This window comes from Lonchura striata, chromosome 3 (genome assembly GCF_050655825.1).
Source record: "Lonchura striata isolate lonStrDom1 chromosome 3, ASM5065582v1, whole genome shotgun sequence".
NCBI classification, from domain to species: domain Eukaryota; kingdom Metazoa; phylum Chordata; class Aves; order Passeriformes; family Estrildidae; genus Lonchura; species Lonchura striata.
This window is the reverse complement of record NC_140705.1, coordinates 107350732-107375547: the sequence shown is the minus strand read 5'-3', so window position 1 is coordinate 107375547 and position 24816 is coordinate 107350732. Positions and strand designations below refer to the sequence as shown.

The 24816-nt window shown below is 40.5% G+C and overlaps 1 protein-coding gene across 1 annotated transcript in view; it reads left to right on the top strand.

The window, feature by feature from the left end:
* The window catches only part of SUSD4 (sushi domain containing 4), a 69278-nt gene that overhangs the window by 23463 nt on the left and 20999 nt on the right, over positions 1–24816 (top strand). The window contains 2 exon segments of the mRNA XM_077781863.2: positions 16077–16289; positions 23527–23706. Coding sequence (XP_077637989.2) covers positions 16077–16289; positions 23527–23706 — 393 coding nt within the window.

Genomic DNA, 24816 nt, shown 5'->3' with positions numbered 1-24816 from the left:
ATGTTGTTTTTAAAAATCACCATGACATCAACATTTATATCAAGTGCCTTGTGCTGGAGCTGCTTATATAACTGAGATTATATTAGGTGTGATGAACAGATGTGTAGTCGAGAGGGGTTGTGCTGTGTTGGGGAAGGTGGAGTTGGCAGAGAGGCTTATAGCTAAAGCTGCTTCAGTCATAATCCTTGTTTTCAGTGCCTTGTAACTAGATACTGAAGCATTTAAATGAAATATTCCATTCTTGTTTTATCTCTGGCTTAAGAGCTTCGGATTTTGGGAACTATTAGGCAAGATTTTTTAAATACCTAATTGTGCCCAATGTGTTCCTCCTTGGGTTGCCTGTGCAGAGTTATTTTGGATGTGAGACTGAAAGTTTCAACTGACCAGTGTTCCTGGTGTGGGTTCCAGTAGCATATTTGTGTCAGTTATGGGAAAGAAAAGCCCAGAACTGAGTCCCCCAGCATGCACGAGAAGCATCTCGAGGGAGTATGGTAAATACCACACATCAGAGAAATCAGTCTGGTATTTCCCTGGCAGAATTTTTCTCCATTAGTAGGAAGAGAAAAGTGTCACAGTTCCAGACCAAGTAAACTAAAACGTGAGTTTTTGTAATTGTGAAGTAAAGCCCCTCTGGCAAAATTTCTTGGTTAGAAGGATGATAGTTAAGAAATACCAACATAAAAAGTCTTTATGTGGTATCTTCTAAAAAATGACATAAGCAATTCATAAGTAGCTCAGGGACTAGAACAAGTGATGAATATTTCACTAAATGTACTGTTGAAGATAGTGGTTGCAAATATACTGTATCCTTTTTTTATCCTTTAAGCAAAATATGCTTTAAGGCAGATTTCTTCTGAGGAGCCATGGCAGGAATAGGATATAAATCCCAGATGCTACTCTCTAGAAGTGAACTTTTAATATTACCTATTTTTATGACATTTTGAAGGTCAGCTGTCTAGGGAACATGATAGGGTTATGTAAGATGTTGAGAGGTCTGAGAAAGCTCTGCTGTCTTTTCTGGAGATCTCTGGTTTCATCCCCATTCCTGCCAAGGCAGCCGTGGCATATGTAAAACCTGTGTTCACACAGACTTCACACAGAGGAAAGAAGCTGCATGTTTTCTTTTGCAAAAAAAAAAAAAAAAAAAAAAAAAAAAAAAAAAAAAAAAAATTGATACTATTCTACTACCCTACTACCCTATTAATTATATATTAATATCTGCTTGCAAAGGGCTGGCTCTCTCGAGTAGCCTGAATTGCTTCTGCTACTCAGCATGGCTGAACAGTTCCTGCATTTTTAGATTAAGCAACTGTTAATCAAGGTTGTTCTCATCCCAGTCAGATTTTTGTCCTTCCTCTTAATATTTTGCATATTGAAAGGAGGCAGTTATGTCATAAATTACATATTTTCACAAAACCTTACACTGAAATAGAATTTGGTCTTAAGGCAAAGTCACTGCTTCTTGGAATTCAATTTCTCAACTATAATTATTTTCATTAATTTCTCTGTCACTGTCAATAGTTTTTTCTTCTCTACAAAGACATCAGAGGCTCCCTCTCGTGGCTGCGTTGATTGCATTTGAATTTTGATTTTTTTTTTAACTGAAAAAAGCAGCACATCTCCTCATAGTGAAAGCCCAAACCAAAAGGAAAAGTAGTAGAAATAATAATAATAGCTGTTGTACAGAAGCAGCAATGTAGATCCTTAATGAAGAGGGAAAAGGGAATTTCTTGCAGGCAAAGCTGAAGCATATTCGCAGCACAATATGAGCTTTAACACATTTGTACACCATTGCTAATGAACAGGTGCTCAGATGGGAACAGGATTCATATTTCTACTGAGTGAAAATTAGACCCATTATCTCACTTAGAGTGGGAAACTACTTAGATTTTTTTTACTTTTTTAAACAGAATCGTAATGCACAGAGGTTTTTTTTTTAATAATGATGGGGTCTGTTGCACTCAAAAACGCATCACTCATTTCCCATTAGTAATTCATTTTGTGTTTATTTTTCTCCTAGGCCTTTCAAGCATATGTAAAATAATTCAGCAGTTGGGTTGTGCTGTCTGTGAGGAATCCATCTGGTAAACAGTGTGGCTGCAGGAAGCTGAAGCTGCAGCATTTGGTCTCATGGGTAAAGAGAGTTCAGCGGCTGCTGCTGCAGCTCGGCTGCCCCACGCTCCCTGTGCCAAGGGGATGGGACAGACACCAGCTCCAGGCAGCCTCTGCCAGTCCCACAAGTGGCACTGACCCTCCCAGCTGCCAGAGCAAGGTTTTAGTAGTGCCCTTCCCACTTGTACACTGGGAGTTTGTGCTGTTCATTCATTCCCTGCAGGTCATGGGCAAGCTGCGCTCCCTCCTCGTGCTGTTCTGCCTCTCCCCTTTCACTCTAAAAGCTGCCCACAAACATAGCAGCCATAATGCACAGCTAAAGCCCTTTAAATGGCCCAATGGGTTATAAAACTGGCAAATTTTCCATAAGAGATCTACAGCAGCAAAACACAACCAAAGTGCAGAGAAGCTTGTGGGTTATAACTGGATTTTTATACAGTCGTCATTCTTGTGAGGATTTCAGTTTTGCTGGAGTTTGTTAGTAGATGAGACAGCTTAAAACACTTCACAGCCTTTCTCCCCAGAGAGAAAATGTATCACAAAATGTCATTACCAAAAAGAATATAACTCTTCACTGCCATTGTAAATCACACAAAAGCAATTTCCTCCCTCATTTGGGTACACCGGGTTTCAAAAGTACGTGTAATTGTGTGGGTTTTTGGCACTAGATTAAGTTTACCTGATTACTGACTAAATGAATTGTAAAAAAAGATTGCTGAACTCATCCCAATTTGGAGTATCTGTTCATGTATTTTTTCCATACCATGTAGAACAGCTGATAACACTGAGAGAGCATCCCTTGCCTCCTGAGAGAATGATGAGATGTTTCAGCCAGGATTGCACACAGAAACTTTGAGAAGTGGCAGTTTCCTCTATTTTTCCATGGGATACAGTTTTTTTGCCTCAGTCTTCACTCAGTTTCCAGTTAGACTTGTGTACGTGGTGTACTGTGTGTAAAACTGTATATATGACATAGGAAACAATTCTTTTTCCACCAGCATTATCAACAACCAAGCTCAGAGTTTTATTGTGAAACTGGTTTTGAGTTATTGGAGGCAAAAAATACCCATGCATTTCATGTGCTCCAAAGACAAGTAGTCTTGCCTAATCCAGCAAGGCCTCCAAGAATTTTGGAAGGACTGGGTGGTGAGGCACTGGCACAGGTTGCCCAGAGAAGCTGTGGAACTCTTCCATCCCTGGAAGTGTTCAAGGTCTGGTTGGAGGGGGTTCTAAACAACCTTCACTCATAGAAGTGTGTCCCTCCTCATAGTACAGGGGCTGGAACTAGATTATTTTTAAAATTCCTTCCAACTCAAATTATTTTATGATTCTATAATTTATGACCTTCCTCAAGCAGTTATCTCTGGTTTTAAACAAGGTTCAAGATAGTGTCAGATCATGTAAAAAAAAATAAAAATCTTTCAAGGTGGTCAGAAATTGAAAGTGGGAGTATATTTAGGCATGTTCAGCTCATTTTCAGCCATTATGCTCTATGACACACTGGGCTAGGCACTGACTGACTGGGGTTTGGCTTTCTGCCCACCACTGTCCCATTAGCCCATGCTGCTTATGACCTCTGTCTCAATGCCCCTCATAGATGCTGATAATCTATAAGTCTGTCTTCATTACAAGGTAATCTGCAGCCTGGTTATAGGAATTAAAAAATCATATGTAATCATTAGATTAGGACTGGCATACTGTAGTCAAAACAGCTGCTGGAAGCCCATGCCTACTTAATAAACTGCTCAACTAACTCAGTTATTTGGAGTATGTGTCGTGGCTGTAGAAAGAGGTTGTAAATGTAAAGTGTAGATATAATAATTAGGAAGAACAAGATTGTCTAAATAACTTGCAACTGCTCTGTCAAGTCAGGAAGCTTGATGTGCTGCTCCTGTCATGGGGACTAAATTCCCCAGATGCTGGAAGGAGGGCTCAGAAAGCTGTGCATGGAAAAAATGACCGAGCCAAATATTTTGTAAAAACAAAGTAAGATTTGAAGAGAGAGACCCTGAATTAAATCAGGCAGCCTATTATGTGTGTGGCTGGAGTCTGGTGTAAGGAAGGAGCCAGACTCCTGCATTTATTTGAGTCTGCTTACTATATAATTCAGGATAGTGAGGTGAACTAAGCATGAAGCATTAGCTTCAGCATAGAATTTTTATTCTGATCACTGGAGCCTAAAGTTATTAAAAGAACAAACACAATTACGATATCCTAGGGGACTGGCACACATATAAATCTGGATATGCTGCCTGTTTCTTGCAAAGCAGATGTATGGATCCGTGTGCTGCCTGCTCTTTATTCTAACTAGGTTTGCTGCAGCTGTTGCTCTGAAAAGAACCATCTAACACTCTGGGGAAAGAGAGGCTGGAGAAATCCTCAAATGAATATCTATTAAGAAAAATAAGTTCCAAATAAATTGCTTGTGTATATGGTTAAAACTCCTGTCCATTGAATAAGAGCAAAGAACTATCACTTTCCTAGCTCTAGACTTTTCCTAGTTCACAGTTAATCAACTTACAGTACCATAACAATTTAATAACAGCTTCTTCTTCTTCTGTTTCTTCAAAATGATGAGAACCTATTTTCATGAAAGGCAGGGATGATAATGCTTTCTGAAGAACAAAGCCCATAATCTTTACATTTAACTAGCATATATGATTTTCAGATTGGCTTTTATGAAAATATTTTAAGCATCAGGTAGCTCAGCAATACCTATTATCTGTGCACAAGAATACCCTAACTCTCAATCTTTCAACTGACAAATGATGATGTGTATACATTATATAAATTGTACAAGACTTGATCTGACAGTCTCGACTTCAGTGTTGTCAACTCTGAGTACATTATGGAGTCTGTAGTTTTTAGAGGTGTCATCAGGAAAAAAAAATAATGTTTTTCTGATCCAAAAGGATAGGCCATTAACCTTTGAAAAGGCTCTCAGTGTCTTAAAGGCCTCCAGAGTTGTCCTGTGAGGCACTGTCCATCTCTGTTGCCTGTGACTGAGGGTCACTTCCCTCTCTTCTCTCTTGTCCCTTTCCAGTCCCACATTTTGGCCTCCTAGGAACCCTTTTGGGCTTCTTCTTGTGTTCCCATCTCCTCCTCTCTGACCTGCTAGTGGTATCAGCATCCAAACAGCTGTCAGTCAACTTCCAGGCTAACATCTTTTTGTGTGTCCCTACATCCCAGTTCTGTACCTTTGCCAAGTCTCTCCTGCTGTTCCTGCTCCAGTTCCTTTGGTTTCTCTTCCATTCCTCAGCTTCCTCCTCTTCTGCCTAACTTCACTGCCACTGAACTGAAATGGAGCAACTTCCAGTATTTCCCTAGGACACTGTCTGTAATATTCACAGATTAAAGGAGAAAAAAAAATAAAAGAAAGAAAACCACTGCATCTGGCAGTCAGGGACTTGGTTCTCTTACTTCAAAAATTTGAGATTTTAGAGTTGTTGTAAGGTGGTGAGATTAAAAATATTGAAGGTATGATATAAAAGAAAACATAGCTTTTTTAAAAGAAAGGTTGTGTCAGAATAATCTGTTCATCTACTGAGAAAATAACTGTTTTCCCAAGGATGGAAAATATAGCAGATATTGTCCACCTTGACTTTTGTAAACTGCCACTAGGGAAAGTATTTGTGAAGATTTGGGTTCATGGAAGAATTGGAGAATTGATAGAAAACTGACTAGAGGATAAAGAGATAGCATAAAGGAGAAATACTGGACCAGAGGGGACTTTGTAAACCAATGATTTTTTTGGTGATGCCACGAAAATTGAGTCTGCCAACGGAATTTGTCATTGACATTTTTCTGGACTTTTTTTTAGGGGGTTAAACATGGTGACTGTGGAGTTGCATAGCATTTTAATTATAAATGTTTCCATCTTGCTCACTGGCTCTTCTGTGACTTGGCTCTGAGTTGCTTGTTCTGGTGCTGTGAGCAGCCTCCCATCACCTTCTATCAGCTGGGAGTTCCTTGGAAGGACTTTTTGAGGAAAGTGGGCACACCAGGATTAAGTGTAACACAATTGTGAATCAAAAACAAAGGGAAGAAAAATGTGTCTGCATTATCTTAACCTCACACAGATTTTTCCAGTCTTCTCAGTATGGACAGAATTACTCACAGGACAGAGCACTTTAAATGAGTAATTTAAGCTAAAAGTGTTTGGATATGATGACAATATTTCATTATTAGTGCCCAGCCAGACTCCTGCTGACTTTCTATATAGTTTTGGGGTTTATCACATACTCGGAAAAAAGCATGATTATGTTCCAGTTTTCTTCAGAAAATGTATTCTCATGAAGAGAAACAGCGTAAAAGCTGTGTTTTATGCTAACAGTACTAGCAGAACACAGAAAGTATATAGGAACTTTTCAATATAGAAGAAAATCAGTTCTCCTTGAGTCCAGATTAGGACCAAAATCAATAAGGGTATTATTTCTTACCAATGGATATTATCTGCTTGCTTTCTAAAAGCTTTATTTAGAATAAAATAGAAATGCTTTGCAGGGTGATCTGAACCAAATGTTGGAGGTGCAATGCCAGTTGTCTTGTGGGAAGTACCTGGTGAACCTACCAAGCCACCTCATCTTCCTTTACATCTCCTAGACCTGGAGGTAAATAATATCCCAACTGTGCAAGGCTAAGCAAATAAGTATCAGCAAGTAAAACATACAGAGGAAAAGTTGAATAAAAGCTGGATGGTTGTGATGAGGTCCCCATTTAAGAGCAAAGGCCGTGGTTTCATGGGTAGGTGCATATAGGGAAAAATCACTGTAGGGCAAAAGAGCTGTCAGAGTGCCCAGAAGCATCAGAGCGCTGTGATAAGGAATCAGTGCAAAAGCTGGAAACAGTGTGTGTCAGCTCTCCTGTTTTAGTATGTGCCAGCTTTTTAAATCCCCTGTCTCTCAGTCTTCTCTAGTGTGCACTTCATTTAAAAGTTTAATATTACAATATTCACACATTAATCCTGATTGTCCCCATATCCAGTTCTGCCTGGTCTTGGGAAAGCATAAAATCAATTTATACAGCACAGCTGAAAAGCAAAAAATTGTTGGATTACCATAGTGTGGTATACAATAAAAATATAGTGTTATCTAGGGAAGCCTGTAGCTGATGAGAGCATAAATATCAACCCCCCCAACTCATACCCTGAGTGTTTGATTCCTGCATCTTACAGAAACAAGGATCTCAGCTGAACAGTGTGACATTTCATCAGTTTGGATTTGCTGTGATGAATAATATTATATGCTATTGGTCTAGAAGAAGTATTACTATAGTAACTAGCTCATGATTCATCTTTTATGGTTTTTTTTTTGCTATATTTCCTCAGGGTTGCCTGTCTAGACTAAAATTGTTTAAACTAACTCATGGTAATTAATTTTTTCCAGAGTTGAGACAGATAAACAACAATACTTAGATACTGCTTTTTGAAAAACACCGCAGACCCATAACATACTTGAAATTATGGGAATATTGTTTTATTTGTCACAGTTTTATTAGTAGTTTTCTATGCTGTTATTAATCCAGTTTAGCGACCTAAGGCTGGTTTCCCACATTGACAGTATTGCAACTCTAATGAAATCCTTAGACACCTAATATATAAAATGTTACATCTGAGGATGAAAACAGAAATGGGGTTTGTTGGTTTAAATCCAAGTAATGAGCTCACTTATTCATTTAAATCAGTAAAAAGAAAATCTTGGCATAAGTGATGTATTAATATTTTATAGTCTGGATTTGTACATACTTAATTCCTTATGATGATGCTTATGGGTCACCAGTCCACAAGCACACATTGGCAAATATCATCTTTATTACAGTGCCTTATCAGCAAAATGAATAGGAGGATGTGTTAGGTATTTGCCCATTTGCTGAGAGAGCTTTTACTGCATTCTTGTTTTTATTATGGTAAAAGGTGGTGTTTGATTATTTTTTAAAATTGGATTGTTTCAAAAATTAGTCATCCTTGTCAAACCATGTTTAGAATTTTTTTATAGATAGAAATCAGAATAAGTAAATTAAATAGAAACTGGAATAAATAAAATATAAAGAAATTAGAATTCATAAATGTTCAAGGTTCTAATAAAAATGTGGAACTACCATTTCCAAGAACCACCATTTAAAAGTAGTTTAAATTAGCTTTGGGATAATAAATATGCATACAGATAAGCTTATTTAAGCACATTTTGTATTTTAAATTAACTTAGAAACACGAAATATTATTGGAAATTGAAGAAGTCATTTATTCTCACATTCTTCTTTTTCAAGAATAGGAAAAACCTCTCTGGTTTTATACTTTTTTAAATTTCTGGTGTAATTTGCAGCTTGAATAGAACTAGTCATTAAACTGAACTAACTGAATAAATGGAGATTCAGAAAATATTCATTCTATATTTGCCGAAAGCTGACCAAACTTTGTCTTCAGGTTTTTAATTATTTCTGCCTTATACTTGATTTGAGTTCACCCCAGTCTAGGCCTCAGAGTACCAATTTAATCATTTGCAAAGGCTTTGTTGGAAAAATAAATAACCAGTTTAAAAGTTTAGGAGCTGGGAGGAGGTTGTGGGATTTATTGTGTGGTAAATTGGCTTTTATTCACCCTGAATCATATCCCAGGATAGCCATGGTAACTTTCTGTAACAAGAACACAGAAGATGTGAGCTCTGTCGGCACAACCAGCAGCAAATTTGCTTTCTGCCTTTTGTTTTTCATTTAAGTGATGGCAAGTTCAGAGGATCACAGAGCAGCATATGACATTTCATAAGAGTTCATAAATTATGCAGTCAGACTTGTTGGATTACAAAAGCCTGGGAGTAACAAGTGCTTCTTGCATTATAAATGAAATGGCTTATTTACAAAGATGACATAGCTACATTAATTGTGAGAAGTTGTGATTAAAGGGATAAGCCTGTGCTGTTTAAGATGTTAATTAGAAGAAACTCTTTTTCCAGAAGAAACAAATGCATCTTTTTCGTTTGCTGTGGGTTTGCCTAATATCAAGGCAATAAAAGAATCCTGCACCAAGGCTCTCATTCAAAATTCAAGCTGGTGCTGGTTTCCATGGGCAGGAAATTCAGCTTGTTCCCTGCTGTATGACACTGGTCAGGCACCAGCTGGGGTGTGCTGTCAGCTGTGAGTGTGGAATGGCAATTGGAGTAACTAATTGGAGGCGTGACCCCTGAAATAAAGATGCTGTTATCACATCTGCAGACATCCATGCAGGGCCCAGGAACCTGCTGTGCTGACACTGCAGCTCTGCTCCTTCCTCCCTGCTGGTGTTCCCAGGCACAAGCAGCTCCTGGGTGGCTCCTCAAAGACCCATTTTGTCCTCTGAGGACACTTTATCCTGCTTGCAGCTCCTCACATTCCATCCCCTGTCCCCTCTCTGGAGGGAGGAGAAATTTTTGGGCTTTCCAGGGAGATGTCAGTTTGTTGTAGCACAGAAATCCCAGGGACTTGTCATGCCTGAGTAGGGATTTTAAGGTTGAGCTGATGGTCGCCCTTAGGAGCATCTCTGAGTGACTTTCCAAGGGCCCATTGAGAGGAGGAGAAAGGGAGGTGTGAGCAAGATTTGGGATCACGGTGGTCTTAGAGGAGAGTGCAAGGGCAGGTGGGGGGTTGTGGAGAAGGGGGATGGAGAACACAGGTGGGAGAAGATGAAAGATCAGAAAAATGGGGAATTGCAAATGAGTCAAACTTTCAGCCATACGAATGACCAATTGCCTCTCTTGGAGCCTGCTGCCCTTCATGCAGGGCTTGCATGTTCATTTTTTACTGCAGATGGGTCAGTCTGGTGCTCATGAGCTGCATTACACACTGATTTTCTTTTTTCTGCTATGATGATGCTCTTGTGTCATAAGAAGGATAAAGTAGCTTAATGGTGTTCTTGATTTGATAGATCAGCTTGTGACTTAAGCAAAATAGCTGCCCTTGGAGGTCTTTTTTGCTGTTCTGTTTTTCCTACAAAGTAATTTGAGCTTCTCTGTTTCTTCCACTGGCTTGCTAGGCTGCCCTGGGTAGGGCTTAGCCAAGTGAGGAGGGATATGCAGTGTGCTGGGAGCGTGTTCTGCAAGGATAGCAAGGGAGGCTGTGATTCACATCCTAAACAGGGCAGAGCTTTACAAAGCTGCTGAAGTCCCAGGGAAGCTTAAGCATTACTGACCTTTCAGGTTTTAAGGAGAGTTTAGATTTTAGCAGGCATTTCACTAATGAAATCATAGCTTTATAATTAAATTTCACTTCCAAGTCTAGATGCTAATCGAAGCACATCCTTCCTTTTTTTGTTCTGGGGTACATGGATAGTTCAATTAACATCAGCAGCAGCAAGGAAGCATAAACAGCCAGAGGCACACAGTGCTGTGCCTGCATGGCTTTCACAGAAGAAGGGCAGAAACTCCTGAAGGGATGAAAAAGACTTTTCCTTTGTACAAGACAAGCAAGCCCTTGGCATGTTTACACTTGTGGCCCTTCTGTTTTAGTCCCAGAATGGCTTTTTACTGAGAGCTGGCCTAAGATTACCTGCTCCTGCAGTGTTTGCAGACTCCTTCTAAAATGTGCATGCAGGCAGTCTGGTCCTGCCACACTCTGTGAAGCCTCTGCCTCTCCCTGCTTCTGGCTGAGACACATTTAGTGAACCCCAATGCAGGTGTTGATGTGCAAGAAGCTCATTCTCCATCCTACTGAAGACAAACACTGAAAATACTCTCTATCTTGAATATTATTGCACATTATATGCCACTTTTCATTCACTGGGTGTGTGTAACAAAATGAAATGAGAGTGATGCCTCTGTTTAAGAATGACTGCAGTCAGTTCTGAGCTCACATGCATCATCAGTGTGTCAGTGAAATGTTTTATAGCAGCTTTAGAGGCAAAGAAGTACATCAAATCTAGATTAGAAATCACCTTGCCAGCATTATGAATTTACAAGGAGCTGTAAGATATGGGGGTGAAAGAAGAGGGAAACAAGAAAAACAGAACATGAAACTGAGAAAAAGAAACAGAGAAAAACCAATTTATGGGATGAACTGAGGGGTTCTTCCTCCTGCCATTTTTTAGGCATGTCTGAAGCTCAGTTGTGGCTGTTATGATTTCTTGTCATCACATGTATGTAATGTTCCCCTGGATTCCAACATTTGAGGTTTTTCACTGGGGATGAGATGAATAATTTTATGTTTGAGAATGCACAATACAGAATTCTAGGAGCAATCTGATCAAGTTATTTACAATGGTTCATTTTATACCCCAAGTAGGCCACTGCTAATTTTTAATATTCTCATTAATTTTACATTATTTTGCCTGACTGACATTACCAAGAAATTTAGGTAAAGTAACCACCCATATAATCTTGAGGGTTATCCAAATCAAAAGCATTGCTATTTTCTGGTTGGTCCAACAGTAGAAATGTGGTAAATTGGTAAATACCAGACCCAAAATATATTCTATATCAACTGCACACTTTGCTGGTGATGATGACCTTATGTGCTCATTAACCTTGCCAAGAAGATATTATTGTCCATGATATTTTACACAGTATCCCTTAAAGGTGCTGTGATACAGAAAGTCTGCAACTTGGACCAAATATTAACCTATTTTGATAATCAGTTCCAGCAATAATTGTATAGTCTTTACTTTAGGGATTTAAAGCCATGCAATAGCATCCCATAAAGTTGCTGCCAATGATGTGGTATTGATTATGATGCTGCTGGCTTTACTAATTTTTACTATATAGGCAACATGAAAGTTTACTACTCTATTTAACAAGTGTGTTGTATAATGTTTACTAGTAGGTAGTGATGATGATTACCCCTTCCCTCATTTCAACCATGAGAAAAAGTCCAGTAAGCTTCTTTTCCCCAAAGACTTATTGAAGGGTTTGTTAAGAAACAGAATCCATTGTAGTTCTAATTTACTTTCTATCTTATTTGATATACCTTTTTCCTGAAGGATGACAGCTTTTTATTATAGCCAAAAGATTGACTTTCTCTTCCAAAGACTTATATGGTAGCTCTGGCTGAGAAGATTTTTGGCTTTTTTCATCAGGTTCTAAAGAGATTGGAGCATAAAATGTCTATAGCATCTTATCTGTGATATAGGATTACTCCTACCATAAGAAAGTTACTGTGTCACAATTTAGAGTAGCTGCTCTTAAATACATAGTTTTGAAAAAGAAAAGAAAACAAAGATTGTGAGGAAAAAAAAAATTACCAAGCCATATCTCATTGAAGGCGTGTATTCAAAAAATTTTGATAGGGTGGAGCTTAACTAGGTAAGATTATATGGAAAGGATTATTATGTAAAGGGTCTAATTCTGTTGTTATTAAGAAGAACTGGAAGATGGCAATTCTCCAGGGTGTTTGAGCATTATTGTACTTGAATATTGTACCAGAAAGTTCATACTTAAATTGGAAAAGACTGATGGACTTAGCTGTCAGCTAAATAAGCTATTGAAACTTCACCACAGACCTTGTGCAAGATAGGAGCAGCCCTGGTGAAAATCAGAGCAGTTCCTGGCTTCTCTGGATGGTGGAAATTGCCCCTTTGGAACACCTGCAGTGCCTATTGTGCACTGGAGATCCTCAGCACAGGAGCAGGCTCCCCACACCTTCCTCATATGTGTCCTTCCTCCTTCCCAGCCCCAGCACAGCCCTGGCTTCTCTGCTTTGTGCCTGGATCATCTACACTTTGATAAAGAAGCTTGACATACAGGTGCCTTCCACTGTTTCCAGCAGGACTTTGATTTGGGCTGAGTTTACTGTTGCTGTCTGTGGAGCTAAGATGGGGTCAGGGATTTGTTTGCTTTGCCTCTATGGCTTTCCCATGAGGTGTTCCTGTACTGTGTGTGCCGTCTGCCTAACTGGCTCTTCCCTGAGGCTTTTTCCTTCTTCCTTGCTTCAGGAGCAGGCCAGGAAGTGGTGATCTTGTGCTGAGTCCATGTGTCATCTCTTATGCAGTAGCTGAATAACTGCTGGCCACTGGCTCTGTAGAAACCAGAGGGTGCATAATTCAGTTTTCCCATTTGTGTTCCAGTTTCCACTTGGGAAGTCCCCTTGGGGATAGATTTCTTGCTAACAGTACTCAGGAAAAAGAACCTGAGAGACCAAGACACTGAAAAGGGATCCCTAGGAGGAATGGAAATCTTTGCTTGTGAAGGGTCACCAGAAAAGTGGCAGTAGGGTCACAGAATTAGCCTGCACCAGGGAAGGAACCATTCTTGCCTTCCATGTCTGGTTTTGTGCTGACAAGCACAAAATCTCTAACTTTGCATATCTGACTTAATGAAAACCAAGAAATGAGCTTGGCTCATTTTTTTTACCAGGCAAATTATGTGTGACCCCAGCACCTTTCCTTTTTCTATCTTGTTGCAGAGGCAAAGTAGTAGGTAGCAGTGTACTTTTCCCTAATGCAGATAGTGAGAAAGGACACATATCTCAAGGTGGGTTACAATATTCCTCCCCTGACTGCAAATTCCAAGATTACTGAAGTAACAAAATTGATCTAAATGTCATGTTATCCCTTGGTTTAATGAGAAATAATTAAGATCTTCGCTGACATTATTAAAGGACGTGGGCTTGCTGTCTGAAGCATAAGAAGCTTCTTTTTAATCTCCAGTAAAAATGGACAGCCTTTCTCTGCTAATAAGTATTGCCTGCAGCGTGTAATCCCATGATCATGACTGTGCTTCTCCTTGTTCATCCCATTGGCAAATGACAGAAAGTCTGGGGTGATTTGCACTGGAGGGTTTGAGCTGTGGCAGATGAGCAGGCGTGGGTGGAATTCAGGGATGTGTTTGACTTGGTCGCTGCACTGACCCTTCAGTTCCCAGGATGAACTGCACTGGATGGAGGAGGGAAGCTGCACAGGAGAAGCTGCTCTGCTGCTCTTGTGCTGTTTCAGCTGGGAGAGGGGATGCTGGGGAAGTGGAGAGGTGTTGGGGAAGATGAAACAAGGAATCCTTATATAAATATAAATATGATTGCTTAGCAAAAGATTTAGAAAATACAGAGATGAGATGGTAACAAGTTTTGAGATACCAATCCTTAGTTACTGCGCAAGTAGAACACAATAGTACAGCGAGGATGAAAACAATCCCCCCTACTGGCTGAACAATGCCCTTACCTACAGATAGGTCCAAAAGTCAAATGGACTGTTGCCTCTCAACCCCCAAAATGTATGGTTCATCCCACACCTGTAACCCTACCCTGAAACATCAAGTGTCTGTAACACCATTGGCCCAAGTCTTGTTCCAGCTCACCTTGAAGCCCCCTGATAAGGGGTCTCTGAGGGGCCAGATGCCCTCTTGGAACTTCCACCCTCTTGGAACTTCCACCCTCTCCTGGAACATCCTCTTACCTCCCTCTACCCCTTGCCTCTCCCTTCCCCCACTCCCTAGGGCTTGCCACGTGTCGTGTTCTGGTGACTCCAAGCAGGGCCTTTCACCCTCTCTAATAAACCTGATATTCTAAGAGCAGCCTTCAGAGATCTCTTGTCTCCATCCATCCAAACCATCCTGGAGTCCAGCTTCCCCGCAGAGAGGGAGGTCCATGGGTGTTGGAGCACAGCAGAGAGGCACAGCCTGGCTGTTGGTCATGGAATTCAGGCTGGGCTCTGTCCATCACATCATCTCCTGGGATTTGTAGCCTGGTTGGGGAGCTCAGCACAGGACCTGGAAATCAGGAATGTGCAATCCAACCTGGTGACCCCACAGTGTGCCCTGCCTCTGCTCACAGGAGCAGGTAATGGGACATAGGACACAAGGGGCTTGGTGTGGGCCTCCTGCCTCTCTACTAGCATCTGTCAGCCAGGGGACTGAGCAGAGACATTCAGTGCTCAAATGCAAGAGCCCTTCATCACCTTCAGTGCTCTCCATTTGGCTGCCACAGCGTCACAATGAGCCCTTGGCAGAGGGAATGATTTAGCCTCAGGAAATGGAGATTTATTTCAAAAAGTCCTTTACTGTAATATCTTCCTTCTCTCTGACTGCACCGTGGAGGCATTTCATTCTTATCATGCAGGAAGTAGCTGAGGCTCTCTGATACTATTCTTTTAAAATCAAAACATTAAAACTATCATGCAATGATTTTCACATTTTCCAGGCATCCCTCCTGCCAGCATTAATTGTCCCCCCTGCTGTTCCTGTTCCAAAGCTATTTGCTCTTTCTGTATGCAGCCCTTGTTCACTGCTGCACTAAACCTTTGCTGCTTTGCAGTAAAAAAAAGCTTCCACTTATGCAAATGGCATTGAAATGAGTTTGATAAAGTGATAAACAGTCACATTTATTGATTGCAACTGTTGGGGTTTGGTTTGTTATTTTACAGTTAATTTTGTAGAGGTAAAGGACTTCAGAAATTCCCCTCTGGTGACACTGAAGTAATACAGCACTCCCATAACAGTGTTTGGAAAGCGTGGTAGGGCCACCACACCAAAGTGATAAGGGGGTGACATTCATCCAACATCACAGTGTCCCTTTCCCCTGTGGCAGATCTCCCTCCCATCTTGAAATCTCCCTGCACTTAGCAGTTCTCCTATTTCAATTACTGTGTCTTTGGATGGCAGTTAAGTTTCATGCCCCTTTATTTCCTCTTCCTCTCTGCTTCTGACACATTATTATTCTTACCAGTGACTGCACGAGACCTCCAAAATCCCACAGTCCCCACAAGTAATTACAGACACATTACTGAGCAATCCCCTCTGGTAGGCTGGGTCAAGTGCTTTATTTTTATCCAGGGCAGCTACTGAGGAGTGTGGTTGACTTTTGCTTCCCCAGTAGCTGCATGAAAAGACAGGAGTACTTCTGTCACCTGAGCATTTCAGCTGGGGGTGGGTTTTCTCCTGGAGTACCTGGTACCCAAGCAGGGCTGCTAGCAGTCAATATGGAAGGTACAAGGTCCTCATGAAGATAATGGATAAAGACAGAAAAAGCATGAGGAGTAAATGAGCACAGTTGGATTGTACCTTTGTCTGACACAGGGTTTGATGACCTGCAAGCGTGTGCTGACCCTGGAGCTCCTGAGCATGGCTACAAGACACCCAGTGCTGGTGTTTTCTTTGAAAGCGTGGTGGTCCGGTTCCATTGCCAAGAAGGATACAGGCTCAATGGTACTTCCAAAAAACTTTGCGTGAGACACTTTAATGGCTCCCTGAGCTGGAAACCCAGTGATAAACCTGTGTGCCTACAAGAAGGTAAGTCAGTTTTCTTCAAGCTGTTCACCACATCAGTTCTTCTCATTTGTCCATGTACCACGTCTGTGTGTCTCTCGACAAAGCACAACAGGCTGGAGTCCATTTCACTGTGTCTTATTGGATACACACTTTAATTTTCCATCCATAATCCTCCTTTGTCAGATAAATTTTACCATGAGAGGCTGTGTGTGTTGAAAGGGACATAAAGAAACGTGAAAACAGAATTTAACCTTCCCTTTTAACTAGCTACAAATCGATTCAGAGAGGAAAAACAACCTCCCTTGTTAGTTAACTGTAACTATTTATTAAAGCTGCCCACTTAATATTCCTTTCTGCAATATTTTACTAGGAAAATACAGTCAATTTCCAATGCTACTGCTCCTGCTAATCAGGAATTTTAAACAATAGTATTTGGTGATGTATGCATGAGTCAAGTAGAAAAATCAAATACACAGAGCCTGCAAAAGTTTAAAGCCAGGATAAAAGTTTACTCTGAGATAATTCAGACTGTTATGGCATAAACAAATTTATTTTTATTGTATATTTGAAATTGTATTTGGTTTAAAATACTTAGGATGTTACATTGCTTTCTTCTTCTAGGTCTTAGAGGCCAGATTAATTTGAATTTCATAACTGTAAATTTTGGCCAAAGTACACCCAAGCAGCACAAATTATTTATTTCACCAAGTATATTAAACATATAACCAGTCCTTGTTGTTGATTTATTTTTGGTCAACAGAGCTATTAAAGTCAACTAACATGAAAAGTGTTGGTTAAATAAAGTGTTTACATTTTAGTGTTGTGACCTCTCCACTGAAGACATTAGCCATCACCTCATTGTCTTCATGGTGGAGCCAGATAAATTCTACTTCGGGTTACCTTTCAACACTTAAAGTCAAATAAATACATGGATTTTATTCAGAGGCAGTTAAAGACTTATGTGGCTCACAAACACACTTCCTGCATAGGATCATGCATCACTTTGCCTTTAAAAAAAGTGCAGGTACTTGTTTGTGATCCTGGGGGGTGGGTGTGAGCATCCTGTGCCAGGACAGGGATGTGCCAGGACAGGGAAGATCACACTCAGGAAGTGCACGTGAAGGGAGCAGCCCTAAACAGTGGCCAGTGTGAAAGTGGTGCATGAGATATTGGAGAGAGTAGCCAGAGGCAGCTGGTAAAGAGTGCATGGGCTTTCAGGTAGCTGGCCTGTTGGCAGGAGAAATTCTGGTAAAATATGTTCTCCTGGACAGGTGTGAGGCCATGGGCTGCAGAGCCAGGAGGGGCACAGTTGTGAGCTGTCCCATGAGGTGACAGCTGGTGTCTAGAAATAAAGGCAAAGGGGTGCCAACAGCACCTCATCATATGGCCACATGGGTCAGCTTCAAAGAAATAACCTGATGCCTTTAAAAATTACTATGTATGAAAATTCTGCCCTCTTCTGTGACAGCCACTTTTCATAAATGACCTTGTCTCTCATCTCATGGTTATTTAAGAAAAAATACATATAGAGTGACAGCAGCCTGTGTCTAAACTGGCTGTTTTAGAAGAAACTATAAAGAAAAAGCTTTAATGCTTGGAAATTCTGTTTCCTTAAGCACAACGGGGAGCTAGGAATGTTGATGTGCATCTTTGAAATATTGTCTGTATCACCCACTGCAGTTGTTAAAAATAAGCATTAATGTGGTTTATTAAATATTCAAACCTCTTCCCAGACCCTCCAGCACAGTGGAAATCTGTGGAGGAAGTTTCTGATCACAATGCCATCAGCAACAAAACTGCCACTAATGTCAGTGTGATTAACACTCGAGCCAGGTGTTTTCAAAAAAGAAAGAAATTGGAAGATGAGAATGTGATGGATGATGTGACAACAGTTGCTTTAGAGATAATAATTACTTTCCAGCATAGAACGCTTAAAAAAGATTGCTAGCCAATGCTCTGATCAAGAAAAGCACTTAAGCTGGAGCATAACTGTAATTATGTGATTAGTCTTGTTAAAGTTCTGTGCTCAAAATTAGGCAGATGCAAAAATGCTTCTTATTACTTGGACCAAAGAGTAGGACCCTGATTTAGGATTTAGTGAAGCAAGTGCTTAAGTAATTCCCTGATTAACATTATAATAATACCTCAGGTATTAGATTACAGCATTAATTCTTCTTTCCAATGCACAACAGCACCACAGATTCAGAAGAAATACTAAGCAAAGGCTCAGCAGCAGTCCATGAGGTCTAAGCATTGGCTTAAGTGATTTTTAAACTGATCCTTTTGCACACTGGGAGCAGAATATTGAGAGAGGGCCGTGGTAGGGAGGTGGACAGTGTAGGGACGTGGCACATCTGGAGATGAGTTAAGAGAGAATTACAACAGGGTTTGTGAATCTCAGCTGTCTAATGACATACATAAAAGTCTTCATTGCAGAAATTCTGTAATGATATATAGAAAGAAATTTGAAATTTCTAGCAACTGCTGGAGAAGGGAGAAGTTAATGTTTCCCCATTCATCATTACCTATCACAAGGTGAAATAAACTTTATGCTGCATTTACCATTTACGGTGGGGGCTGGCTGCTCCATGGGCTATGGTATGCACTACACGCCTCTCATCCCAGCATATTTAAATGTCAGGCAGTGCCAGCTGAGCTTGAACAGTAAAAACACTCTGTACTTTGGAGTTCATTTATTCTCAGGAGTTTGGATTCAGAGAAGGGTAATTTTATGTCTATATGTTATGTACATTTAATTGTCATTATGTGTTTACTAGCACAGTCTCTTAATCACAAACGGATGCTATTTACCAAAGGAAGCAAAGCAACCTGTTTCAGAATGTAATTGATTTTAGATCTAATACGTTTGCCTGGAGCTCTTCACCCAATTTATTTGATTTTATAGGTCTGTCATTTCTTGTTAAGAGGCAGGAGATTTTAAGTGTCAGGACAAGAATGAAGCTGCATGACTTGGTGCCCAATAAATGCCCTGTCAAAAATCTGTATGCTTAGAGTTATGTTCTTATGTTGATCTACAGCATATTGTGACTGTACCTATCATCAGCTCTAATATGGTTATGCACATAAATACCAAACCTCTGAGGTAGGAATTTTGTATTTACTGTTTAAGAACAGTATGTCATGTTGTTCACACTTTAATCTCATCTTCTCCCACTGTGATAATGTGGCTGCTGAGGCTGTTGCCCTACTTGGAACAAATGCTTGCTCTTTCCTATGAGATTGAATCTAAATTTACAGTCTGCTTGGAGATGGCAACGAAGCAAAGAGCTGTGCCCTCCTCTCCCTGTGCTTCTGCAGGCAGACACCTTGGAGATGTTCTCAGTGCCTCATTCTCCAAGGGATGATAAAGCTGCAGTGAAAGTATTGGACTAATACATGATTTGGCTACAGCTGTCCTGTAGGACATTTAGCCCTCCATTTGCTTGGCCTTTGTCCCTGAATCTATGAGTTGACTGAAGTATTTGTATTTTTCCATCTCTTATCTGTCTTTCCCAGTGTTTGCTGATTCTTAAGCTTGGTTATGAGCACTCTGATATTTGTAACCAGGCCACAGTTCAATGGCCATAGATCTTAGGTGAAATCTCTCTGCACTGTTGCAACACAAACGAAGACAATAAAAAAAAAAAGGTTATTTAATATGCACTAAAATACCATGTTTGCCATCCACAGAACAATCCTAATAACACAGTACTGCGGATTAAACACTAGTAAAAAAAACAAGGGACAATATTGCTCTTTAATTCTTCCTTTTAAGAGAACAGGGTCTAGGTGAGCTGTCTTTGCATCAAACCAATTCTTCATGATATTCCTTTCATCCTTCCTCCCTGTTTCTCTCTGTTCCAGCTTGCCAGTGGTGTGACTGGATGTAGTTAAGGCTAATTCAGAGACTTGTCCACAGTGCGTTACACAGGAGCACCAGACCTCTGCATTTGAATTTATATACAGATAGCAAACAAAACAGTGCCAGAGCAGGGACTGGGGTACAGTTCTTCAATTGTACACACTCTTACAGTGTTGGAAAGGTCCTTGACATGATTTTGGCCAACATCCAGCAGTACTCCCAGTAAATCCTACAAGCACTTTCTTGGATTAGCATGGACCAGGGATAATTTTTGGATGGTAAGGGCTCACCTGCAATTGATACAAGCCACCCCAGGTCAGCTGGTACCCATGGATAGTGTGGCTATCTCCATGGTGTCTAGGTCATGCCTTCCTTCTTAGGTGCTGTTGTGGTCCAAGTGCTCCTGGGAGGAGGTAGGGTGATCTTCCTTCCCTATGGGGTGGAAGGAACAGTTCTGAGAGGTTCTGCATTGTTTGCACCTAAGCAAAACACTCTAACTATATTGTTTAACAAATTTTGTGCTTCAGACCAATCTTTTGTGATGAGGGAGGCTCTTGGTTTGCTAAAGCCAAGAGTTCCTAATGTACAAATCTTCATGAAAGTTAGGGCAAGGTGAGCCCTTGTGTCTGTCAGGCTGTTGAGCCTGCTGGCTCTGCCCCACCTCTCTCTGCCCCTGCAAGATAAGAAATGTGTCCTTTTGGCTGGCCCATTTTCATACTTACTCAGTAGATATAAGCAGATCATGTAAAACTGCCAGAAAGGAGTGTAAGTCATAGCCTTTGCTGTTCGGTGCCGGTTAAAGACCATATATTCACTTAAATGGTTTAGCAGCTTCCACAGATTTGCTGAGAAGGACTTAGAATAAAGTAGTTTATTTTCTAGGACAGGACATTTTAAAATTCAGTCACTTCCTTCTAGCTTTTCCAAGCAGAATTGGTGCCAGCTAATCCAGTTGTTTGTGGAGAGGTGGCTACTGCAGTGTATGCCTAAGTGCTAAACAATATGAATTCAGCCAGTGGGAAAGCATTTGCTTGCAAGGCATCAGGAAAAAGAGCTGTAATATTGTGGTCCATTTGTCTGGTGTTTAGCTGGGGCTTGTAATAAGCCTGTTATCAAAGTCAGCCAGGATGTGGCAGGCAGAGGACGGTGCAGTGAGCAACTTATCGCTGTTCTCTGCCAACATCTACCCGATTAAAGTGATCCCATCTACAGCTGTTCTTGGAATAATAGGGATGGAGTCACTGTGATAGATCATTGTTACAGAATCAATTTCCCCCACTTTGAAAGGGAAACCTCATGTGTTACTGTGCTGTACAGTACACACACCTCCTTTATTTGTATAGCAACAGAAAGGCATTGTAGCAAGAGAGGGAGCTGTTTGTTCACTGACGTTATCTTCTGGTATCCATCTCCTGCTGCGTGGCTGCCAGGCAGGTTCTCCATCTATCTCATCCCATCCTCGTGGGGTACCCAGGACAGCCTCTTCATGACAGCATTTATGGCTTAGTGTAAAGCATTTCTTCTGGGGCATCCTCTGCTGTCTTCTCTGCTGATTAACTTTACAGAGAGAGAGAAAACTGTTCCATCTTTGAAAGCAATGTCTGCACCCTTACCAGTGTATTTTACAACCTCCAGTTAAGGCATGGATCCTCCCAGACTTGTGAATTTATAAATTAATAAATTCCAAGAAAACTTCTTGCTGCAGTTTCTCAGCCCACCTGGCAGGCTGCCAGCCTTTCCTGCTACCAGCAGCAAGAGGCACCTGCAGCAGCTGCCAAGAAGCTAAAAAGTAACAAGAGAAATAGAAGAATTTTTAACTAATAATATGCTCAGGCCCCATACTAAAAAGTCAACTAAGTACAATGTATTTTAGAAACATCCCAGTGATGTTTTAACTGGGGGAGGAACACTGTCCGACTTCAGGTTAGTAAAATTTAGTGACTGAGTCTCAGTTTGCCTAACTAAATAAAAACATTATGTAATACATTTGCTGTTAGTAGTTTGTGAGTGCTGTGCTAAATGAGTTTATCTTCCTTCAACTTGTGCTTCAAAACAAACAAGCTGTCACCGTCACTTTGCTTAGTGCATACTAACAATTAATTGCTAAATACAAATTTAGCTTTGCCACTTCCTCTTTAGTAAGAATTACTAATGAAAATGGCAGAAACTTTCTCTTCTATGCAAGTCTCGAGAGATTTCTGGGTTTGTTTTTTTTTTTGTTTTGTTTTTTTTTTTTTTTGTTTTGTTTTGGTTTTTTTTTGTTTTGTTTTTGTGTTTTTTTGGTTTTTTTTCCTTAATATGTACAGTTTTCCTAAATGAATATAAGTGTCTCTCATGGTAGAGGTGTTAGGGGAATAAAACATCATAACACAGGCTTATAATATTTTTTCTGCCTTTCTTGTGTTTGAAATATTTCTTGGGTTTTGATGCCTGGAAACTTTTATTACCATCTCTGTCATGGATTGACTACTGGCAGACAAACAAAATTTTTCTCACAATATTTAATCTTTCCTTGTCTTCTGTTTCATCTCATTTTGCCTTTGTGATGAGGATGAGCTTTGAGTTACCCAGACTATTCCCTCATACCCTCTTGGCTTGTTTCTCAATTATTCAGTATTACTAGGGGATTTTTCCCCTGCTTCCCCTTTCCACTTTGTACATCTTTTGGTGTTCTGAGCTTCATTCTGTATTTTAGGCACTGGTACCTAGAGTGAGTACCTGATGCATGTGGCACAGACAGGCACTGGAGCCCATCCCTGTATCACTTCAGGTTTGCAGTCTTTTCTTGAGAATCTTCTACAAGCACTCAAGGTGCTGCTCAGGACCCTAAAAATCATGTCCTCTGAAGACATACAAGTGCAGACACACAAAAATACCTGGTTTAAAACATAATCAAGGAATTAAAGTGAAGGCATTCTCATAATGAACTCTGTGGAATGGAGCTTGATAAATCCTTGTAAATGTACCCGATTTTCATCTGTCTCTCTGCTAAAACTGCAGCTTTTCTGTGTTCCTTGTGCCATATCTGTATTTTATCTTTTCTTTCGTCCTGTCCTTAGTGCTGTCAGAGTCTGCCTTCATGTGGAACCTTGGGATAGTCAGACTTTGGGGTGTAATTGCACATATGGAGGGCCAAAATTAACTACAGTCTTCCTAAAGGCTCCTAATTTTGTTGGTTTTAAAAAGGTTGGGGGAGTGATTCATTATTGTAGCACCTCAGCTTCTCCTACCATGCTATAGACTTGGTAAAAAGGGCACTTTTACTGCAATGAATGCATTTTCCAAACAGTTTAAGCAGAGCACTTATACTGAATGCTAACTTCTGTTTAAGAGCTTGATTACTGAACGGCTAGCCATGTTTTTTTAATTAAGCTACTATTTCTTTTTCTCATGAAGTCACAGATTGCCTTGTTCCACATGTTGAAGATGCAGAGGTTCATAACAAGACATACAGGACTGGCGATAAGTTAATAATCAGCTGTCATGAAGGATTCCAGATCCGTTACCCTGACTTAGACAACATGGTTTCCATATGCCAAGACGATGGAACATGGGATAATCTACCCATATGTCAAGGTTTAGTACTCCAACACGTCCTGTTTTATAGCTCGTGCATCTTGTGAGAGTTTGCCAATTTTTCCTACAGTTGTAAGAATGTCAGTGATCTGATAAGCTCCACAGTGCAGTGTTTGAGTAGTGCTGCTGCTAAGATTTTTTTGATTTCTCTTCCCCTTTGCTCACTGCAGGAAAGATGTTGCTTCCTGTACATTCCCATGCTTATAATACTACTATAAATACTGCTTTTTTGTTTGCAAAGTTCAAATCTGACACAGATACACTGCATCAAAAAGTAAAAAACAACCAAGATAATCAGTCAGAAGTTCTGATGGGCATCTTGCATTTTTTCACCAATTAACTTGTGGAAAAATGTAAGCTTCTAATTGCACTTTATTTTCCTTTACTTTGTGCAGAAGGTAGGGGTAGAAGGGAGAAACTGGAACCTGTTCCTCAGCAGCAGAGGTGTTGATTAAATTCACAGTCCATTAAACCTTTATATATTGACTGAAAATTCAGGGTGTGCACAGGGATGATTTTGGCCAGAAAAGCCATTAGCCGTAGAACTAGAAATATCAACAGCATGGGATCCCAGTTCAGCTTAGACTGTGAGAAATGGCTGGGGGTAAGCCAGATTTAGTGAATGGAAATTCAATAATCTTGGGCTCCCTTTCTCTTCACATTTCTAATAAGCACATCTGAGTACCACTGGCTGTTTTAACCAAGTCACATCCTGGTAACAAGCTTGGCCCACTGACCACTGAGAGATTTTAACTGAGGAGCAGACTGGGTTAGTCCAAATTTTCCCCAAAGCCATCTGTCCCCTTGTAGAGCTAACACTTCTCTGTAGACACTTAATTACACTGCCACACCAATTTGCAGAGTCAGGGGAGCTGGGACACTTCTCAGGAGCAGTAGCACACCAGACTGGCCCCCAAGATCTTCAACTGTGGCAAAAACTTAGACATATTAGCAGGCTAGCTCAGCATTTTAGATGCACACATTGTATCTGAACAGGCCAAACAGCAAAGGGGAGGTTTTGCAAAACTACAACAAAGCAGGCACCAGTTTTGGGGTATCTCATCAGCAATGGCATAATGTAAGGCGGTATGAAGTGTACAGCCCCTTTCT